Genomic DNA, 19,338 nt, shown 5'->3' with positions numbered 1-19,338 from the left:
TTCTAACAGGTGTCAATCTACAGGATTATCACCTCAAACCACCTTTTTGGGAGTTCCTTGCAGGGAACCCCCTTTATGTCAATCTACTGAAATGTTTACATTAAACCACTTTTTAAGATGTTCTTATTTTCATTAATTTACAAAGTTAATGTAAATAACACCAAGCCACTTCTTATCTATGTATAACTTCACACACATACTAACTGGGCTCTGCTTGTAAGTCAGAGTCTATTTATCACATTACAGAGTTATGGCACTAAGCCACTATATTAATTACTATCCAATAGGCATAACTTTACTTAATTTTCACAATTATTTTTAATATCCTTTTAATTACTTTTATATATCTTCCATATTTTTATATTTCTATATATAAATATTTATATAATTACTATTACCTTATATTACTACAACACCAATCTTTAGTGACTCCAAATGTATGAGTTACTCATCTTCTCTCTATAAGGTTCAGATGGAATTATCAAAGTTTCACAGACAGCAACAGAGAGTCAAGAGATCAAAAGGCAAACTAAATTTTATAAAGGAAAAAATAAGAGCTATTTGATGGGTGGTTTGAATACCAGATCTACGAGGCCAGAGATAGACTCAAAATTTGTGGTATAGAGAATCAAAGGTTTAGAGTCAGACAGAGGCTGGACAGAGTTCAGAGGAAGGAGGAGAGTTCAGCGTAATAACAGGCCAGTAATAAATTAGAGTGTCCAGGATGGCTGATGCAAAGTTTCATCCCAATTTCCTTAACTCCCCACCTAAACCTATCAGGAGAGCTCCATGAAAAGCCCTGGCCAGGCTCTAGGACAGGGGTTGGGAACCTTTTTGGCTGAGAGAGCCATGAATGCCACATATTTTAAAATGTAATTCTGTGAGAGCCATACAATGACCCATGTATGTTATGCATTATCCAATAAAAATTTGGTGTTGTCCTGGAGGACAGCTGTGATTGGCACCAGTCACCCGCAACCATGAACATGAGTGGTAGGAAATGAATGGATTGTAATACATGAGAATGTTTTATATTTTTGTTATTATTATTTTTTAATTAAAGATTTGTCTGCGAGCCAGATGCAGCCATCAAAAGAGCCACATCTGGCTTGTGAGCCATAGGTTCCCAACCCCTGCTCTAGGATATGCTTGCAGTGGGAGGCTGATTCTCACTGCCATTTTTCTGGTTCCTTAACTTTTCCATGGTATTAGGTGTAGAGGCAGTCAAGGTATCAATCAGCAGGTGCTTAATAGTTCTATGTGCTCCAGCTTCTCAGCCCAGGTTTTTGGGGCCGGGAGAGAATATATGAAGGAGGATGAAGTCAAAATGAATTGGGCTCAGCAAGGATCAATGGAAGGCAGGATAAATGTGGAATAATTGGATGTGAGCTTTCATAGGATAAAGATTTTGAATATGTTGAGGAAAACATCTTCCAGTTTTGTGCAGGCTGAGTGGAGCAGATTTCATCTCAAGAGGTGTCTCAACCTAGAAGTCATAAGTGCATCTGAAGGTATTTTATACCTCTCCATTTGTAGTAAGTGTGCCAACCACCAGCGTGTCACTAATGATTAGCCCTTTGAGTAGTGAGTTTTTATCATGCTCGCTGACCCCTGGGAGTGAGTTTTCTTTTTCTTCAAAAAATGAAGTTAGTTCCAGTTCCAGTTTTATTAACTTAAAATCATGTTTGTTTGATAACTAGTTTATGGAAACAAGAAAATATATTTGCCTTTTTAAAATATTGCTTTACATATTTAAAAAATAAATTGATAGTACTTTGGATGGTCAGGAGGCAAGAGGATACACAGGAACGTTTGTACTACTCAAAGGATTAGTATTTTGGGAATTTGGGGTTAATGGTTTGGAAGCTATAAGAGTCATGGAATGGTATATTTTGGGTGGTAGAGCAATAAAGTGAATTATTACATGATATTTTTGCGGTGGTAAGAAATGTTGATCAGTTAAATTGTAAGAGGTATATATTTAATGAGTGGCTTCCAGGCATAGTAGTATCCTTTGCTTTTGTTTGTGTAGCTTGGGGACTATTGTGTAGGGCAGCTTCCTATTGCCTGATTTTGTTGTATGGTAAAGACTTTGACTTGTCTTTGTCTTGGTTCCTTGTAGGAAGCCTCTGACTCCTTGGAATTTCCTGAGTGATAGAAGTGTCTTTGTTATTCATGGTGGGTCCCTGGATAGTTTCAGGGTGAGAGCCTGCCATGCTAGAATGATCCAAGTATGTGATTAGAGGAGTGGGGATTTGAGCCACATGATATCAACCTCACCTCCCAACCTCTGGAGAGGCAATCATGTGGCCAATGATTTAATCAATTATACCTAGGTACTGAAATCCTAATAGAAATTCTGGACACCTGAAGCTTCAGTGAGCTTCTTAGGTTGGTAATTATACATTGATGTGCTGGAATATTTGTAAGGTCGGTGGATAATGGGGGATGGTCATGTGAGGAACCCAGGCCCGTGAACTTTGGCTAGGACCCCCCAAAACCAAGCATGGCAAAAGAGGCTTCACAGAAACCGTTTGGAAAAAAGTGACCGTCTGCCAGCCAGTGAGATTTCACCACGTCATATTAGCTCGACTTCCCTGGAGGGACCCCTTTAAATATCTCCCATGTGGTTTAATCCTTGCAACTTCCCTGACCTCCATCTTTCCTCGGGGCCAGGGAACCAAACTGGGTGGGATGTGCTGTACTCAATAAAACCTTTTGTTATTCCACACTTGGTGGCTCTGGCCCCTTCCTTCCTTCTCGGCAGGGAAAAATACCTTACATTTTGGTGCTGAAAACCCGGGAGGAGTTGAAGTCCACAAGGACCGCTCCTCTCCCCCTCCCCTCTGAGAAAGAACCAGGATCTCTGACCTTCCATCCACTTCGGCGCACGGTGCGATAAGTCCCCTGCCTCCAGCCACTTTTGAGTTCTTTCCTCCGAGACTCCCTGTCTGAAACCGTAGCTACGTCAGGAAAGTCTTTTCTGTTCTGAGTGAGTGTGTGCTTGTGGACACCTCTGGAGCACATCCACTTTACCTTTTCCATCCGTGGCCAGACCTTGAGTTTTAGGACGCTAATACTCAAATCTGACCACTCTGAGGACTGAGGGCAGCTGTGGAGGCACAGGCATCTCCCTCCCTAAAAAAGAAGAAACTGTTCTTCTTCTCCACTGTGGCCAGGCCACAGAACCCATTGAATTAGCCTCCTGAAGGGACTTTTTGTAAAGTGTTCATAGCCTCTCGTAAATAGCTATGCTGGGTCTTATGTTGTGTGGTGGATGCATGGGTGTTTGTTATCATTTAATTTTGAATTAAGCTCCGTGAAGTCAAGGATCCTTCCTTCTTTCCTTCCTTCCTTCCTTCCTTCCTTCCTTCCTTCCTTCCTTCCTTCCTTCCTTCCTTTCCTTCCTCCCTCCTTCCCTTCCTTCTTTCCTTTCCTTTCTTTCTTTTTTTTTTGTATGTTTTGCTCACTGCTGTATCCTTAGCACCTAAACTGTGCCTGGCACATAGTAGTGCTTAATATTTGTTAAATAAGCAAATAAACTCTTTCATAATTAAAGAGAACAATAATATTTTATGAGTAGAATTTCCTTCTCTTCCCTGACCAGGGTGCCAGTGATTCCTTAATTTGTCCGTTGTTTCCCAAGACTAGCCCACTGATCTATAACTTTACTGGTAGGAATAAGTGATTTTTGTCACCTTAAAACCAAGGTGACTCATCTCTTTTATGGTATGAATATGAGACTAGAGTGGTATCAGAAAGGATTTAGGTGACAGTTAAGTTTTGACATCAATGACCCAGCTCACATTCACGTCTCTGAAATTGTATTCTGCGTTCAGCCCTGACTAGGAAGTGAGTCTAGGTGGTCACATGGCAACTCCGCATGTCTGCTCTGGTCTCCTTTCAGTAGATCACTGTAAGGCTGGTGGCTGAGGCCATGGAGATTTGCATTAAATTTGGGTAGACGGTAAAGGAACTGAAGAAGTGGAAAATGATGAGCCATACCAATTTATTGGAGGCTGTCAAAGACAGGCAAGCCAAAAGAAGAAAGACAAGAAAAGAAAAAAAACAAAACAAAGGAAAACCTGCTTTTTGCACTAGGGGGGAAGGGATCAGGAAACAAACTGCACCTCTCAGTGGTGGGGTGCAATCTGACCTCATTTCCCCTGAAGGAAAACACTTATATCTTTACAATAGTGCTGTCATGTGCTCATGCACTAATTGCACAAAGTGCTTGCAGTGGGTTAAACCAGCAGGCAAGCCTAACGCAGCTGTTTTCCCCACAATCACCTGTGCTTAGATATGTTCCAAAAACACCTCACATCTCTATGACTGTACAGGTCAGTTCCCATTGATTCTTTTTATCTTTTAGTCCTTACATTCTAAAAAGCAAGTTTGGCTCAACCAAGTGTACAAATTATTCCTCTAAGATAACCCTGGATGATCCAATTAGCTCCAAGTTACTGGTAGTAGAAGAGAGAGAGAAGTAAAGTCTTCTTGAAGATATGACACCGTGTTGGATGCATCAGTTTTGATGCCATGGGTGTGTGGCCAGGTAGCCATGACTGGGGTTGAGGTGACCAAAACTTTTGACTTCCAGAAGAACTCACTTCCCTTCTTGAGGTGGTCAATTATTTGAGTGGTAGTATAGATAAACAGAGAATGAACTTTTAAATTACCTGGTGAACTCTCAGGAATTGTCAGATATTTTTGTCTGTCTTAGGGACCTGCCTAATATTTTTTGAGAGATGACTAAGTGGCATGATAATATGTTCATACAAGCTGGCCAAAGTTCATCATCTGGAGGGCATTCTTCCACTTGTCACTGCCTTAAGCGAATGAGGCTCGAAACACTGGAAACTGTGCCATCACTGAACGTCTATCAATAGATCTGGTCAGCAAGAGTAGGATATGGTCTCAAATGATGACTACATTGAGGCCTCAGTTGTTTTGATGGCGTGATGCTCATCCTTTTTTCTTACAATGGAGTTTATAGGCAAGACTTGAAATTTCATGGCCCAGATATAACTGACCTCATCTCCTAACAGTATCAACAAATGGCATTACTGTCCCTTTGGTGGGTTGGGCTATCAAGCACAGTGCCTAGCACTATGAGAAGACCTGTATAGTTCCAGATCCCTGTTCACTGATTACCTCTTTTCATTCCATGCAAGTAGGTATGTATGATAATATAGTTTCTCTCAAATCTGGAGCTTAGAAGTCGTCTCCAGAAGTTGCTGGTGAATTTCTCTGGGGGTGACCATAGCAATATGCTGAGGTGTGTTATGATGCTAATAAACAAAAGCTTGGTACTCCCTTCCCTGCCAGCTGCATGGGGATTGTCATCCGTGGGGATTAGAACTTTCAACCTTTGTCTCTACCTTCCACCCCTACTCCTTCTGAGAAAATTGGGAGCCTAAAGGAATTTTGTTCCCATAGTCCTCCCAACTAGTGGTTCTCAGGAGTTCAGCCAGACCTAGGTATGAAGCATCTTTTAGGGGCTCATGTATTCCAAGAACTATTGGAAATTGTATTCTGAAGTGGCCAACTTAAAGTTAAATAGAATTAAGCTAAGCTAAAAAAATGCAAATAGGGCTAGACAAGCAGATGAGATCAAATTATGAAAGTAGACAGACTAGAGAATGAGGGTAAGCAGTGCATGTGAAAGGCAGAACCAAGATCCAAAGGAAACCTTTAATTCAGAGTCCACACGCTCATGGAAGCATTTATTTGGTGTCCATAGCTATTGATGCAGGTATGCTGGAATCTAATAAAAGAGCTGAAGCAAAATGAATGCAGTTCCAGCATTGTTAGTATCGAGTCTTTTCAATTCTATATCCTTACCAACTCACAAATCTATCCATCCCTCTTGCCCTTGCAGTTGTTTCCTAAGTTTTGGAGATTCTCCCACTTAAATACATCCGAATCTATTTCTATAATGACCAGAGTGAGCTATCAAAAACACATTTTGATTTAAATACCTTTAATTCCTCCCCATTTCCTACAGGATTAATATTAATGTCTGATATATCATGTAAGACTGTTTATGATCTTGCCTCTGCTTATCTCTCCATCCTTATCTCTCACCACTAACACTTTCTAGCTATGGTGGTTTATTGGTATTACTTGAAACATGACATTCTATTACTTTCCTTTATGATTTAGTTCCTCTGGCTATTGTCCAGAATGTTCTACTTTTATGTCTGACAAATTCCTACTAAGCCTCTAAGACTTTCTGTTTTATGAATTCTTTTCTGACCTATTAAGTCAGAGATGAACATTCTTTCTTCACAGACTTCCTCTATTTTAGCACCTACTAAAGTGAATTGTAATGATTTGAAAATCTGCTTCTAGAGAGCATACACCATGTCTAATTAATTTCTGTAGCTTCAGAACCTGCACAATGCCCAGCATATAGTAGCGTCTGAAATTGTCTTTGAAAAGAAAGTAAATGCTTTGTTTAAAAACTTGAGGAACTTGTCAACGAGTTCATGTTGTTGATAATCTTTTGGATCAGAGGTTTGATGTCTGAAGTACGTGATATTGACCAATTCAACAAGTACCGTATTTATTGAACAGATATCTACTCTAATCCAAACCTAGAAATATAATGATGAGCAGAAATAGTTATGTTCTTTATTGCTCTCAGTGAGCTGAGGATTTATTGGCAGAAACAGTTACTACATGTGTTTGAATTATTAAATAAAATAGAATATATTCCGGACTTGGCGATAATGTCAATCTGAGATTTTTCCCAAACACAAGGCTTTCTGCAATATGGGGTCAAAACTTTCGCCTGTTGGACAATGTGTCTTTATGCGTGCTGCAAGTTTGTCTCTAGTTCTTCAGCATAGAAAACCATTTTGGTTGATAAACACAACAAATTAAAAAACAAACATGTAAAATAGTTGAATATCTTGTTTTAATCCAGGCAAAACTTTGTTTTCAGAAATCTGTGGAGGGTTGGGATACATCAGTGACTTTATAGTCTACCAAGTGCTTTTACATTTATAGTGGTATTTGTTTTTGCTTATAGGAATACCAAAGGAATATAGGGGAGCATTCAAGAATCAGTGAAACAGGATCAGCTCCTTAGGTTGGAGGGATTACTTTAGGTAGTGAGAAGTTATCATATATACCCACGCAAATAAATTTCCTAGTGCCCCTGTTGAAAGCCATTAAGACAGAAACTTCTACCTCAGGCAGTATGACTGGATGAATGCAAGAAGCTGCTAGGTCCTGGCATTTTGAAAATGAAAAAGGGAAACAAACAAACAAACAATAAAACATCAGAGCTCCTGTAAAAGTCAGATATGAGAAAGTTCAAACAAATCCAAACCAGGTTCCTGCTATCCTGACATGCCTTGAGGAGCACATCTCATTTCCTTTCAGTTGAGTTAGATATAAATAAAGACAGACATGGAGTCAATGTGACCAGTGATGTATAATCAGTTAGTTATGTCCATTCAAAGGCATAACAGTCAGCATTACAGAGAATGGTGTCCTGTTTTAAATGTTGCTTAAAACAGAATACTGTTGGTGATACTGTTTTCCCTCCAGCCCCTCAGCTGGAAGTGGTAACTAGGAATTGCTACAGAAATGAGAAGCAACTTTCTTCCCTTTAGGTGGCATGTTGCTGTGGCAGAGACATGCTGCCATAGGGTTAAACTTTAAAACTCTCATTTTACTATATAAAAAGATAAAATATAAGGCAAAGTAAAGTTGTGATTTCAGTTGGAATCCAAAGTAGTTAACAATCTCCTAAATTAAAGCTAAAGTTACTTTGCTTAATTAGGAGCTTTTAAAAAATCAAATTTTATAAAAGTTATAGTATTATGTAATAATTAGTCTACTACTATTTCCCCCTCTCCTAGGGTCTCTGAGAAAAATGTGTTTTCTTGATTATCTTTTTAAAATAAAAATCATAGACAGTCTAAAGCTTTCAAGATTCCTTCTAAGATTTAGTGAAGGAAGGAGATGGGCATAGGATAGATTTATAGCTTACTTTATACCTTTTCCCAGTTTTAATCAGAAACCTACTTTGCCTTCTGATGAGACTAGTTTTCCAAAAAAGAGTTTGGTCTTTGGCCTTAAACGCCTCTGGAGCCACTGTCTTGTCCATTAAAATGCAACCCCAGAAAGGCTAGTATAGTGATGCATTTCATCTACAAACTTGAATGTAAAATAACCGGGTACAAAATGTTGGATTTTCTATCTCAACAGCAGCAAATACTTGTGTAAAAATGGGCATGACTTTTCTCAAAACCGGACTCTGTCCATTTCCTGAGTTGACTTTCCCATTGTGGTTAGGCTGCTTGTTTTTGCTGGACAGAGCAGGATCTGTGATGAGGGTAGGAAGTTCTTACACTGGTCAGGTGGCCAGGTTTACCAAGGGTGCTTACTCCTGCTCCAGAAAGAGAAGCTGGTCATCTCCAGTTTGTGTAACAGAATCATCTCCACTTCCCGGAAATGGATCATTCTCACTCCCCGAAACCAGGGCTGGATCATCTCTACTCGCTGAAGAAGGAAGGCAGTCATGGTCCAGCTCACTGCCACCTGCAACTCTGGATTTGATTGTCCCCACCAGACCTCCAAAGGATCTGAAGGTGGCCGACTTCTTTATGTCTCCAAGCTTCTTGCAGATGGCAGAGCCCATGGTGGACAGGGCGGCTGACGTCTTTTGTTTCATGTAGGCATTGGAGACCTGAACATCATGCCAGCTCTTGGACAGGTTCTGCTTCAGCCCCACGAAGGCTGTGAGGCCCAGCTTCCTCTTAAGCTCCATGCTGCGTTTCTCTTTGGCTGCCAGCGCATGGCGTAGGGTTACAATTTCAGCCTCCAATTTAGTGAGCTTGGAATTGAGCTCCTTTAGCTCAGCCTCTGTGAGATCCTCCGGTTCTGTAGTCAGATGGAGTTCACACGTGCCCTTAGAGGTCTTTGTCATGGCGCCTGCCATGGACTGAGAAAGATCATCTTCGTTAAGAGAGTCCAAGTCCAATTCTTGGTAGAGAGAGTTGAACTCGTGGGTAGTGGAGAAATAACTTTGGCCAGGAAAGTCAAAATCCAGGCCTGCGGAGTTGGACTCTTGGCCTGTAGGGTGGGGCTCTAGTTTGGCAGAATCCATATTTTGGTGGGTGTCGAGAGTTACCACTTGTGGGATGAGGACCTGGAGTCCAGGGTAGACGGCCCAGCCGCGGGATCCACTTCCGGGTGAGAGGTTAGAGGTGAGGGGTGAAGAGAGTCGTGGAGGCGTGACTTCCGGCTGAAGAGAACTGCCGCAGAAGCCAAGCGCAGCCCTGACTCCTTCCACAAGCGTAGTGGTGCTTCGGCATAGCAGTGAGCCTGTGAGGTTGGCGGTGCGGAGGTTATTGTTAGAGAACCGAGGTGTTTTCCCATCTGCCGCAGTAAGTGACGGGTTCTGCCCTTCTAATCAAGTCTGACTCCCCTTCCGGACCTTTGTGTACTATGCCAGCCATTGTCAAACCCTTGAAAATTAGTTGAACTCTTTGTACTGACAAAAATTTGTGAAAAGCCCAAAACATAAAAATAAATAGAAACTGCTCTCAAATGAGGGCCTCAGAACCTACCCATGTTTCCTTCCTAGGTTCCCAGAGTTAACCTGGAAAACTCCTAGCATCACTCATAAAGTGGATTTGAAGTTTCCTCAGAACTCTTGAGTCCAGCAGTGACTATCATGGTCGCATGATGTGAGGTCCAGAGGCTTGGGTAGCAGTACTCAGAAAGTGAGTCTAACCAGTCACCATTGCCTGTTATTTTGGTTGGGAGAAGGAGTAAATCTGTAATAGTTGTGTCAAATTTAAGCTTTATAAATAAGCAAAGACTATTATACAGTGAGAATTTAGGAGAGAAGAAATAAGGCATATACAAATTGACAGTGCATGGTTTTTTTTTTGTTTGGTTTTTTTTTAAATTTATTTATTAAATTTAATGCAGTGACATTGATAAATCAGGGTACATGTGTTGAGAGAAAACATCTCTAGATTATTTTGACATTTGATTGTGGTGTATACCTCTGCCCCAAAGTTAAATTGTCTTCTGTCACCTTCTATCTGGTTTTCTTTGTGCCCTTCCCCTCCCCCAATCCTTGTCTCCTTCTTCACCACATCCCCCCTCCCCCCACCCCCACCCCTGTTGCCATCACATTCTTGTTCGTGTCTCTGAGTCTCATTTTTATGTTCCTTCTATGTATGGATTCATATAGTTCTTAGTTTTTTTTCTGATTTACTTATTTCACTCCGTATAATGTTATCAAGGTCCATCCATGTTATTGTAAATGATCTGATGTCATCATTTCTTATGGCTGAGTAGTATTCCATAGTATATATGTACCAAAGCTTTTTAATCCACTCGTCCTCTGACGGACACTTGGGCTGTTTCCAGATCTTCGCTATTGTGAACAATGCTGCCACAAGCATGGGGGTGCATTTCTCCTTTTGGAGCCGTTCTATGGTGTCCTTGGGGTATATTCCTAAAAGTGGGATAGCTGGGTCAAAAGGCAGTTCGATTTTCAGTTTTTTGAGGAATCTCCATACTGTTTTCTACAGTGGCTGCACCAGTCTGCATTCCCACCAGCAGTGCAGGAGGGTTCCCTTTTCTCCACATCCTCACCAGCACTTATTCTGTGTTGTTTTGTTGATAAGCGACTGGTGTGAGGTGATATCTCATTGAGGTTTTAATTTGCATTTCTCTAATGATTAGTGATGTTGAGCATTTTTTCATATGCCTATTGGTCATCTGTATGTCCTCTTTGGAGAAGTGTCTATTCATCTCTTTTGCCCATTTTTGGATTGGGTTGTTTGTCTTCCTGGTGTTGAGTTTTACAAGTTCTTTATAAATTTTGGTTATTAACCGCTTATCAGACATATTGTCAAATATATTCTCCCATTGTGTAGTTTGTCTTTTTATTCTGTTCTTGTTGTCTTTAGCTGTGCAAAAGCTTTTTAGTTTGACATAGTCCCATTTGTTTATCCTGTCTTTTATTTCCCTTGCCTGTGGAGATAAATCAGCAAATATATCGCTGCGAGAGATGTCGGAGAGCTTACTGCCTATGTTTTCTTTTAAGATGCTTATGGTTTCACGGCCTACATTTAAGTCTTTTATCCATTTTGAGTTTATTTTTGTGAGTGGTGTAAGCTGGTGATCTAGTTTCATTTTTTTGCAGGTAGCTGTACAATTTTCCCAACACCATTTGTTAAAGAGGCTATCTTTACTCCATTGTATTTCCTTACCTCCTTTGCCAAATATCAGTTGTCCATAGAACTGTGAGTTTATTTCTGGGTTCTCTGTTCTATTCCATTGATCTATATGCCTGTTCTTATGCCAGTACCAGGCTGTTTTGAGTACAACGGCCTTGTAGTATAACTTGATATCAGGAAGTGTGATACCTCCCACTTTATTCTTCTTTTTTAAGATTGCTGAGGCTATTCGTGTTCTCTTTTGGTTCCATATAAATTTTTGGAATATGTGTTCTATATCTTTGAAGTATGTCATTGGTATTTTAATTGGTATTGCATTGAATTTATAAATTGCTTTGGGTAATATAGACATTTTAATGATGTTTATTCTTCCTAACCATGAGCACGGTATATGCTTCCACTTGTTTGTATCTTCCTTGATTTCTCTTATCAATGCTTTGTAATTTTCCGAGTACAAGTCTCCTTGGTTAAGTTTATTCCTAGGTACTTTATTTTTTTGGTTGTAATTGTGAAGGGGATTGTTTCCTTAATTTCTCTTTCTGACTGTTCATTGTTGGTGTATAAAAATGCCTCTGATTTCTGAGTATTGATTTTATATCCTGCCACTTTGCTGAATTCATTTATCAGGTCCAGTAGCTTTTTGACTGAGACTTTAGGGTTTTCAAACTATAGAAATGATCCCTGAAAGTATAGTCTTAGGGTTTTCTATATACAATATCATATCATCTGCAAATAACTTGAATGCCTTGCAAATATCATCTTTTCCAACTTGAATGCCTTTTATTTCTTCTTCTTGTCTGATTGCTGTTGCCAGGACTTCCAGGACCATGTTAAATAAGAGTGGTGAAAAGGGGCACCCCTGCCTTGTTCCTGATCTTAAGGGGATTGCTTTTAATTTTTGCCCATTGAGTATGATGTTGGCTGTGGGTTTGTCATAGATGGCCTTTATCATGTTGAGGTATGTTCCCTGTAGTGTATGGGTTTTTAATATTGCAGTTGCATGTTCCTTCTTGTCCAAGCATTCATTCACATTTCTCAAAGCAAATCTTCCCACATTCACAATGATCAGTTGTGAGAGACGGTCTGCACAGTGAAGTAGAAGTAGTTGGATAGGATCTGTCAGGATGTCAACCCCCAATATCCCCCTATTTCTACTCACAGTTTCTGATTTACACAGTGAAAAAATCAAGACCTCAATCCAGAGAAGGCAGGTGGTCAGGTATCCCATACTTCATTGCCTGGCTGACAATTCTCAAAGAATGGCATTGAGGAAGTCTTAGATTTTAGGGATTTTGTTGGATGTTCTGGTGGATCTTGCAAGCATGATCTTGTGGAACATGATATGATCCTCAGCAAATTTCAGCACTTTGCTTTAGTCATGCCTATGTAGCTATAATGAAACATGTAGCTGGGCATCCAAACCAACTTTAACCCTCTTTTGGGTTTGTACTTAATAACCCTTTCCCATAACTCAGTAGTGTTTATTGTTTTGCCCTGATTGTCTTTCCCTGGATTAAAAGAAATGAGGATTATTCTTGGAACAATGAAACATTGGAATTGGAAACATGAAAGCTAATGAGGGATTTTGCTATGTGTATAGAAGCCTGAAAAGGAAAGCAAGGACTGCCTAAAAACTATTTTATTCCTGATTGGACAGTTCCTTCATTGCCAGCAGTAATCAAGAGTGCTTTGACTGTGAACCAGAACTCCTTTTTCATGAAGATCAAAGAATTATATAGTAAATTAGGCTGAATTACCTGGCACATACATTGTCCATTCAAAACTGAGATTAAAAAAAAAGTTGAGATTCCAAATCACAAGATTTAAACTTACTCTTGATTATCCTTCTTTAAATTATTTTAGCCACCAACTTTCCTATTTTCTTGTTTCTATGCTTCTTCATCCTTCAATTCAAAATATGAAATCCTTTGTTAAACTTTGATTCCTTTCAGGGGTCTCAAACTCGCGGCCCGCCGAACAATTTTGTGCAGCCCGCAGACTAATCCACGAAGTTCAAAATATTTTGGATAAAATTAAGTAAGCCCGTGGATTAGTCTGCGGGCCGCACAAAATTGTTCGGCGGGCCACATGCCCGCAGGCCACAAGTTTGAGACCCCTACTTTAGGTAATGATTTCCCTCAAGGCAAAATTGACCTGACCTCTCTCAGCAACTTCCATTTCCAGATGCCAAATCAAATGTGACCTCTGGAAGGAGGCTTCCTATCTATCAATGTTCTGACCTCCTGAGTGGACCTGGCCAGATAAGTAACACAATGGAACAATCCATTGTATTAGGCTTATGTATAACCACATACAAAAGAACGGTTATATTTTGTTTTTCTTTTTTTTCTTTTTCTTCTTTTCCAAGTGAGAGGAGGGGAGCTAGAAGGACAGCCTCTGGATGTGTCCCCACTGGGATCCACCTGGCAACCCCCTTCTGGAGCCAATGCTCTGCCCATCTGGGGCCATGCTTGCAACTGAGCTATTTTTAGCAACTGAGGAAAAGGCTCCATGGAACCATCTTTGGTTCCAGGAGCTGATGCACTCAAACCAATTGAGCCATGGTTGCAGGAGGGGAAGAGAGAGAAAGAGAGAGAAGGGGGAGGGTGAGGAGTAGAGAAGCAGATGGTCACTTCTCCTGTGTACCCTGATAAGGACTCAAACCCAGGACATCTCATGCTGGCCCGACACTGTACCACTGAGCCAACTGTCCAAGGCCAGAACAGTTACATTTTGAAAACATAGACAATAAAATGAAATTTCATTTAATTTATAATGATTTTAACCAATTGATTGAATAAACGATCCTTTTAGTTTATTATATAGTAAGCTATCAAACCACTAACCCATGGTTTTAGAATTTCACATCTCTAGATTAGACAGTGAAATAATCTATATTACATAGAAAGGTTCACAAAATTAGTGGTCTGAAACTGAAAGCTTTTGATGCTATTTTGCCACTAACAACAGCCAAAATAATTGATTCAGTAATTTATGAAGAAAGGGCTTGAGAATTTTTATTCTTTTTTCTTAAATTATTCATTTTTTTTTTTTTAGAGAGGAGAGAGAGTGTGTGAGAGAGAGATAAAGGGGGGAGGAGCAGGAAGCAACAACTCCCATATGTGCCTTGACCAGGCAAGAGCAGGGTTTTGAACTGGTGACCTCAGCGTTCCAGGTCGATGCTTTATCCACTGCACCACCACAGGTCAGGCGGGCTTGAGAATTTTTAATTCTACAATGGATTGCTATCTTTGATTTCCAAGGAAGACATTATTGAACAATTTTTAGTAAAAAAATGAATTTTAAATTATTTATATAGTAGTGTTGATGAATTCATACCAACTCTTTCTTTTTTTTTTTTTTTTTTTGTATTTTTCTGAAGCTGGAAACGGGGAGAGACAGTCAGACAGACTCCCGCATGCGCCCGACCGGGATCCACCCGGCACGCCCACCAGGGGCAACGCTCTGCCCACCAGGGGGCGTTGCTCTGCCCCTCCGGGGCGTCGCTCTGCCGCGACCAGAGCCACTCTAGTGCCTGGGGCAGAGGCCAAGGAGCCATCCTCAGCCCCCGGGCCATCTTTGCTCCAATGGAGCCTCGGCTGCGGGAGGGGAAGAGAGAGACAGAGAGGAAGGAGGGGAGGGGGTGGAGAAGCAAATGGGCGCTTCTCCTATGTGCCCTGGCCGGGAATCGAACCCAGGTCCCCCGCACGCCAGGCCGACGCTCTACCGCTGAGCCAACCAGCCAGGGCCATACCAACTCTTTCTAAACATAAAGGTAAATGGTACAAAAAATGGTAGTTTTTTCCTCCCTCTTAATTTTTAGAAACCTGTATGTTATATTTTATAAATAAATGATTGAAACTTAAATTTGAAAAACAAAGCCATACCCTTCACCAGGTCTGGATTGTTTGGGGAAGAAAGAAGTAAGATTGTAGAAATTGATACTTGAATCTAGAAATGATTAGGGATTTGTAACAGTGTCAGCAGGTTTAACCATTTGACTTCATTTGTTATAGAAGATTAATATGGATCTTCCTGATTACACTGATTTATAAAATAATCTACATTGGTGGTGCCAGTTGTGTCTAAAGAACTGGCAGTTTGCTTGACCAGGAGGTGGCACAGTGGATAGAGCTTCAGACTGGGATGCGGAAGGACCTAGGTTCGAGACCCCGAGGTCGCCAGCTTGAGCACGGGCTCATCTGGTTTGAGCAAAAGCTCACCAGCTTGGACCCAAGGTCGCTGGCTCGAGCAAGGGGTTACTCAGTCTGCTGAAGACCCGCGGTCAAGGCACATATGAAAAAGCAATCGAACAACTAAGGGAGGAGAGACAAGATGGCGCTGGAGTAGGCCGACGTACCAACATCTACCTCCCAGAACCAAAGTGGAATAAAAACTAATTTTAAGAACTATCATCTGGAAAAACCAACTTTGGACTAAACTAAGAGGACTCTTCAACCAAGGAACACTGAAGAAGCCACAACGAGACCGGTAGGAAAAGCGGAAACATGGAGAGGGCTGCCCAGCTCCCCGGAGTGAACAGCAGCAGGGAGAGACTCGCGTGGTGGGAACTGAGTTTAGCAGAGGGGGAAGGGTCCTGAGCCCCAGGAACAAAGCCCCAGCCTGCAGCCCTAGAGCCCAGAAGAGGCGTAAGGGCAGTATTTAGCTGGAAACAAGTCAGGATACTGTTTGTGAGAGTCTGATTTCTCAGACCCAGGATCCTTCCTAAAGGGACTGCGCAGAACATCTCTCTCACAACCACTCACCCGGGGCTCCTGGGGACGGGGAGAGAGGAGAGGACCAGAGTAACAGGAAGAGAGTATAATCTAGGAGGCACAGGGAGAAACATTTTGAGAGATAGCCTCCCTAACCCCTGGGACAAGTCACTCCCCAAAGCTGAAGTGAATATTTCCCCTGGAAACAGCAATACCAGCAAAGGGAAGCAGGAGAGCAGCCAAACAAGCTCCCCCACAGCACTCAGAGCAGAGTTGCATAGAAGGAGGAAGCTTTTGGGTCTACAGCAGTGAGTCTTAGGGTCTGAGCTGCAACACCCCCACCCATGCAGCTGAGGGCTCGCCCGAGGGCGAGCGGCAGTGGGAGACAAAAGCGCGGTTCTGCTGGCAGGGGCGGAAGCCAGCTGGACACCACTGGGCTCAGGTGTGAGCTCAATCTTGCCTGGCTGGGGGAAGGGGGCGTGCAAAAGCGGTCAAACTCAGCTGCCAGCAGCCTGTAATCCAGCCTGCGGGAGAAGGGCGGGTACCCCGGAAAGGGTGGAGACCAGCCCCTGAGCAAGGGCACAGGAGCACAGCCTTGCCCCGCCCGTGCAACACAGGCTTGCGGTCTGACTTGGTAGCCGGCTCCTCCCACGGGGGTGGAGCCAAAAACCCAGAAGAGGCGGAGTTCCGCTACTGAGCTGAGCTTGGGCACACAGTCCTGCCTGGTGGTAGAGCCAAGGCTAGCAGCTTTTCCTCGAGCGGGCTCCTCCTGCAAGGGCAGGGCGAAAGCCCAGAAACAGGCAGAGACCCGCAGCTGAGCAAAGGTGCTCGCCAGTGCCCTCAGGACCGAGCATAACGTCACACACGGGGGTGGGGCAAAGGCCAAGGCCACTAACACTTGTGCACCTGAGCACATGATCACAGCCACTCCCGTGAAGAGAAAATGTCGAGGCAGAGAAATACAACACAAATAAACCAAGAGAAATCCCCAGAAAAGGACCTAAGTGAATCAGATATAACCAAATTACCAGATGCAGAGTTTAAAATAACGATTGTTAGGATGCTCAAAGATATTAGAACAACCATAGATAGCCATTACGGAAACCTAAATAAAGAGATAACAAATATAAAAAAGGACATTGAAATAATAAAAAAGAATCAGTCAGAAATGACAAATACAATATCTGAAATAAAGAATATAATGGAAGGAATTAAAAGCAGGATGGATGAAGCAGAGAATCGAATCAGCGAGTTAGAGGACACGATAAATAAAGGCATGGAAGCAGAGCAGAAAAAAGAAAAGAGACTCAAAAAGTCTGAGGAAACTCTAAGAGAGCTCTGTGACAACATGAAGAGAAATAACATCCGCGTCATAGGGGTTCCTGAAGAAGAAAAGAAAGGACAAGGCATAGAGACTTTGTTCAAACAAATCATAGCAGAAAACTTCCCTCAATTAAGGCAGGAAAACATTTCATATGTTCAGGAAGCACAGAGAACTCCATTAAGGAGAAACCCAAAGGAACCAACACCAAGACACATCATAATTAAAATATCAAAGCTAAATGATAAAGAAAAAATATTAAAAGCTGCTAGAGAAAAAAAGACTATCACCTACAAAGGAGCCCCCATAAGGATGATTTCTGACTTCTCAACAGAAACACTTGAGGCCAGAAGGGAATGGCAAGAAATATTCAAAGTAATGCAGAACAAGAACCTACAACCAAGACTACTTTATCCAGCAAGGCTATCATTTAAAATTGAAGGAGAAATAAAAAGCTTTACAGACAAAAAAAAACTCAAGGAATTCACTGCAACCAAACCAAGGCTGCAAGAAATGCTAAGGGACCTGTTGTAAACAGATCAAAGGAAAAAAAAGAATATAGCAAAAGAGGAATACAGTTTTAAAGAAAAAAAATGGCAATAAACAATTACATATCAGTAATAACCTTAAATGTTAATGGATTAAATGATCCGATCAAGAGACATAGGGTAGCTGCGTGGATAAGAAAACAGGACCCATACATATGTTGTCTACAAGAGACACACCTTAAATCAAAAGATGCACACATACTGAAGATAAAAGGATGGAAAAAAATATTTCATGCAAATGGAAATGAAAAAAAAGCTGAGGTAGCAATACTTATATCAGACAAAATGGACTTTAAAACAAAGACCATAGTTAGAGATAAAGAAGGTCACTACATAATGATAAAGGGAGCAATCCAAAAGGAAGATATAACCATTATAAATATCTACACACCTAATATAGGAGCACCTAAATATATAAAGCAGACTTTGATGGACTTAAAGGGTGAGATCAACAGCAATACTATAATAGTAGGGGATTTCAATACCCCATTAACATCATTAGATAGATCCTCAAGAAAGAAAATTAACAAAGAAACAGCAGACTTAAAGGACATATTATATCAACTCGATTTAATAGATATCTTTAGAACCTTTCACCCTAAAACAGCAGAATATACATTCTTTTCAAGTGCTCATGGTACATTCTCTAGGATAGACCACATGTTAGGGCACAAAAGCAGTCTCAACAAATTTAAGAAGAATGAAATCATATCGAGCACTTTCTCTGATCACAATGGCATTAAACTAGAAATCAACCACAATAGAAAAATTGAAAAACATTTAAATACTTGGAAACTAAATAGCATGTTATTAAATAACGAATGGGTTAACATTGAGATCAAAGAAGAAATTAAAAAATTCCTAGAAACAAACAATAATGAGCATACATCAACTCAAAATTTATGGGACACAGCAAAAGCAGTCCTGAGAGGGAAGTTTATAGCATTACAGGCATACCTCAAGAAGCTAGAAAAAGCTCAAATAAACAACTTAACCCTGCATCTAAAAGAACTAGAAGAAGAACAGCAAGTAAAGCCCAGAGCTAATAGAAGGAAGGAAATAATAAAGATCAGAGCAGAAATAAATGACATAGAGGCTAAAGAAACAATACAGAGGACCAATGAAACCAGGAGCTGGTTCGTTGAAAAGGTAAACAAGATCGAGGAACCTTTAGCCAGACTCACCAAGAAAAAAAAGAGAGAGGACTCAAATAAAATTAGAAACGAGAGTGGAGAAATAACAACTGACACAACAGAAATACAAAATATTGTAAGAAAATACTATGAAGAACTGTACGCCAAAAAACTAGACAACCTAGATGAAATGGACGAATTCCTTGAATCATATAATCTTCCAAAAATCAATCTGGAAGAATCAGAAAACCTAAACAGACCAATTACAACAAATGAGATAGAAACAGCTATCAAAAAACTCCCAAAAAAGAAATCCTGGGCCTGATGGCTTCACAAGTGAATTCTACCAAATAGTCAAAGAAGAACTAACTCCTATCCTTCTCAAGCTATTTCAAAAAATTCAAG

General features: G+C 41.0%; 1 protein-coding gene across 1 annotated transcript; it reads right to left on the bottom strand.

Moving 5' to 3' along the window:
* Positions 1-8,398: 8,398 nt before the first annotated feature.
* TPD52L3 (TPD52 like 3) lies at positions 8,399-9,591 on the bottom strand. Its single transcript, XM_066254356.1, has 2 exons — positions 9,588-9,591; positions 8,399-9,396 (listed from the first exon to the last, which is right to left on the bottom strand). The coding sequence occupies exons 1-2, from the start codon at positions 9,589-9,591 to the stop codon at positions 8,399-8,401; spliced, it is 1,002 nt and encodes a 333-aa protein (XP_066110453.1).
* Between the last annotated feature and the right edge of the window lie 9,747 nt (positions 9,592-19,338).

The sequence above is a fragment of the Saccopteryx bilineata genome, chromosome 2 (assembly GCF_036850765.1).
Source record: "Saccopteryx bilineata isolate mSacBil1 chromosome 2, mSacBil1_pri_phased_curated, whole genome shotgun sequence".
Classification (NCBI taxonomy): Eukaryota; Metazoa; Chordata; class Mammalia; order Chiroptera; family Emballonuridae; genus Saccopteryx; species Saccopteryx bilineata.
Note: the sequence above shows the minus strand (reverse complement) of the source record. Positions and strands in the feature narration are given on the sequence as shown.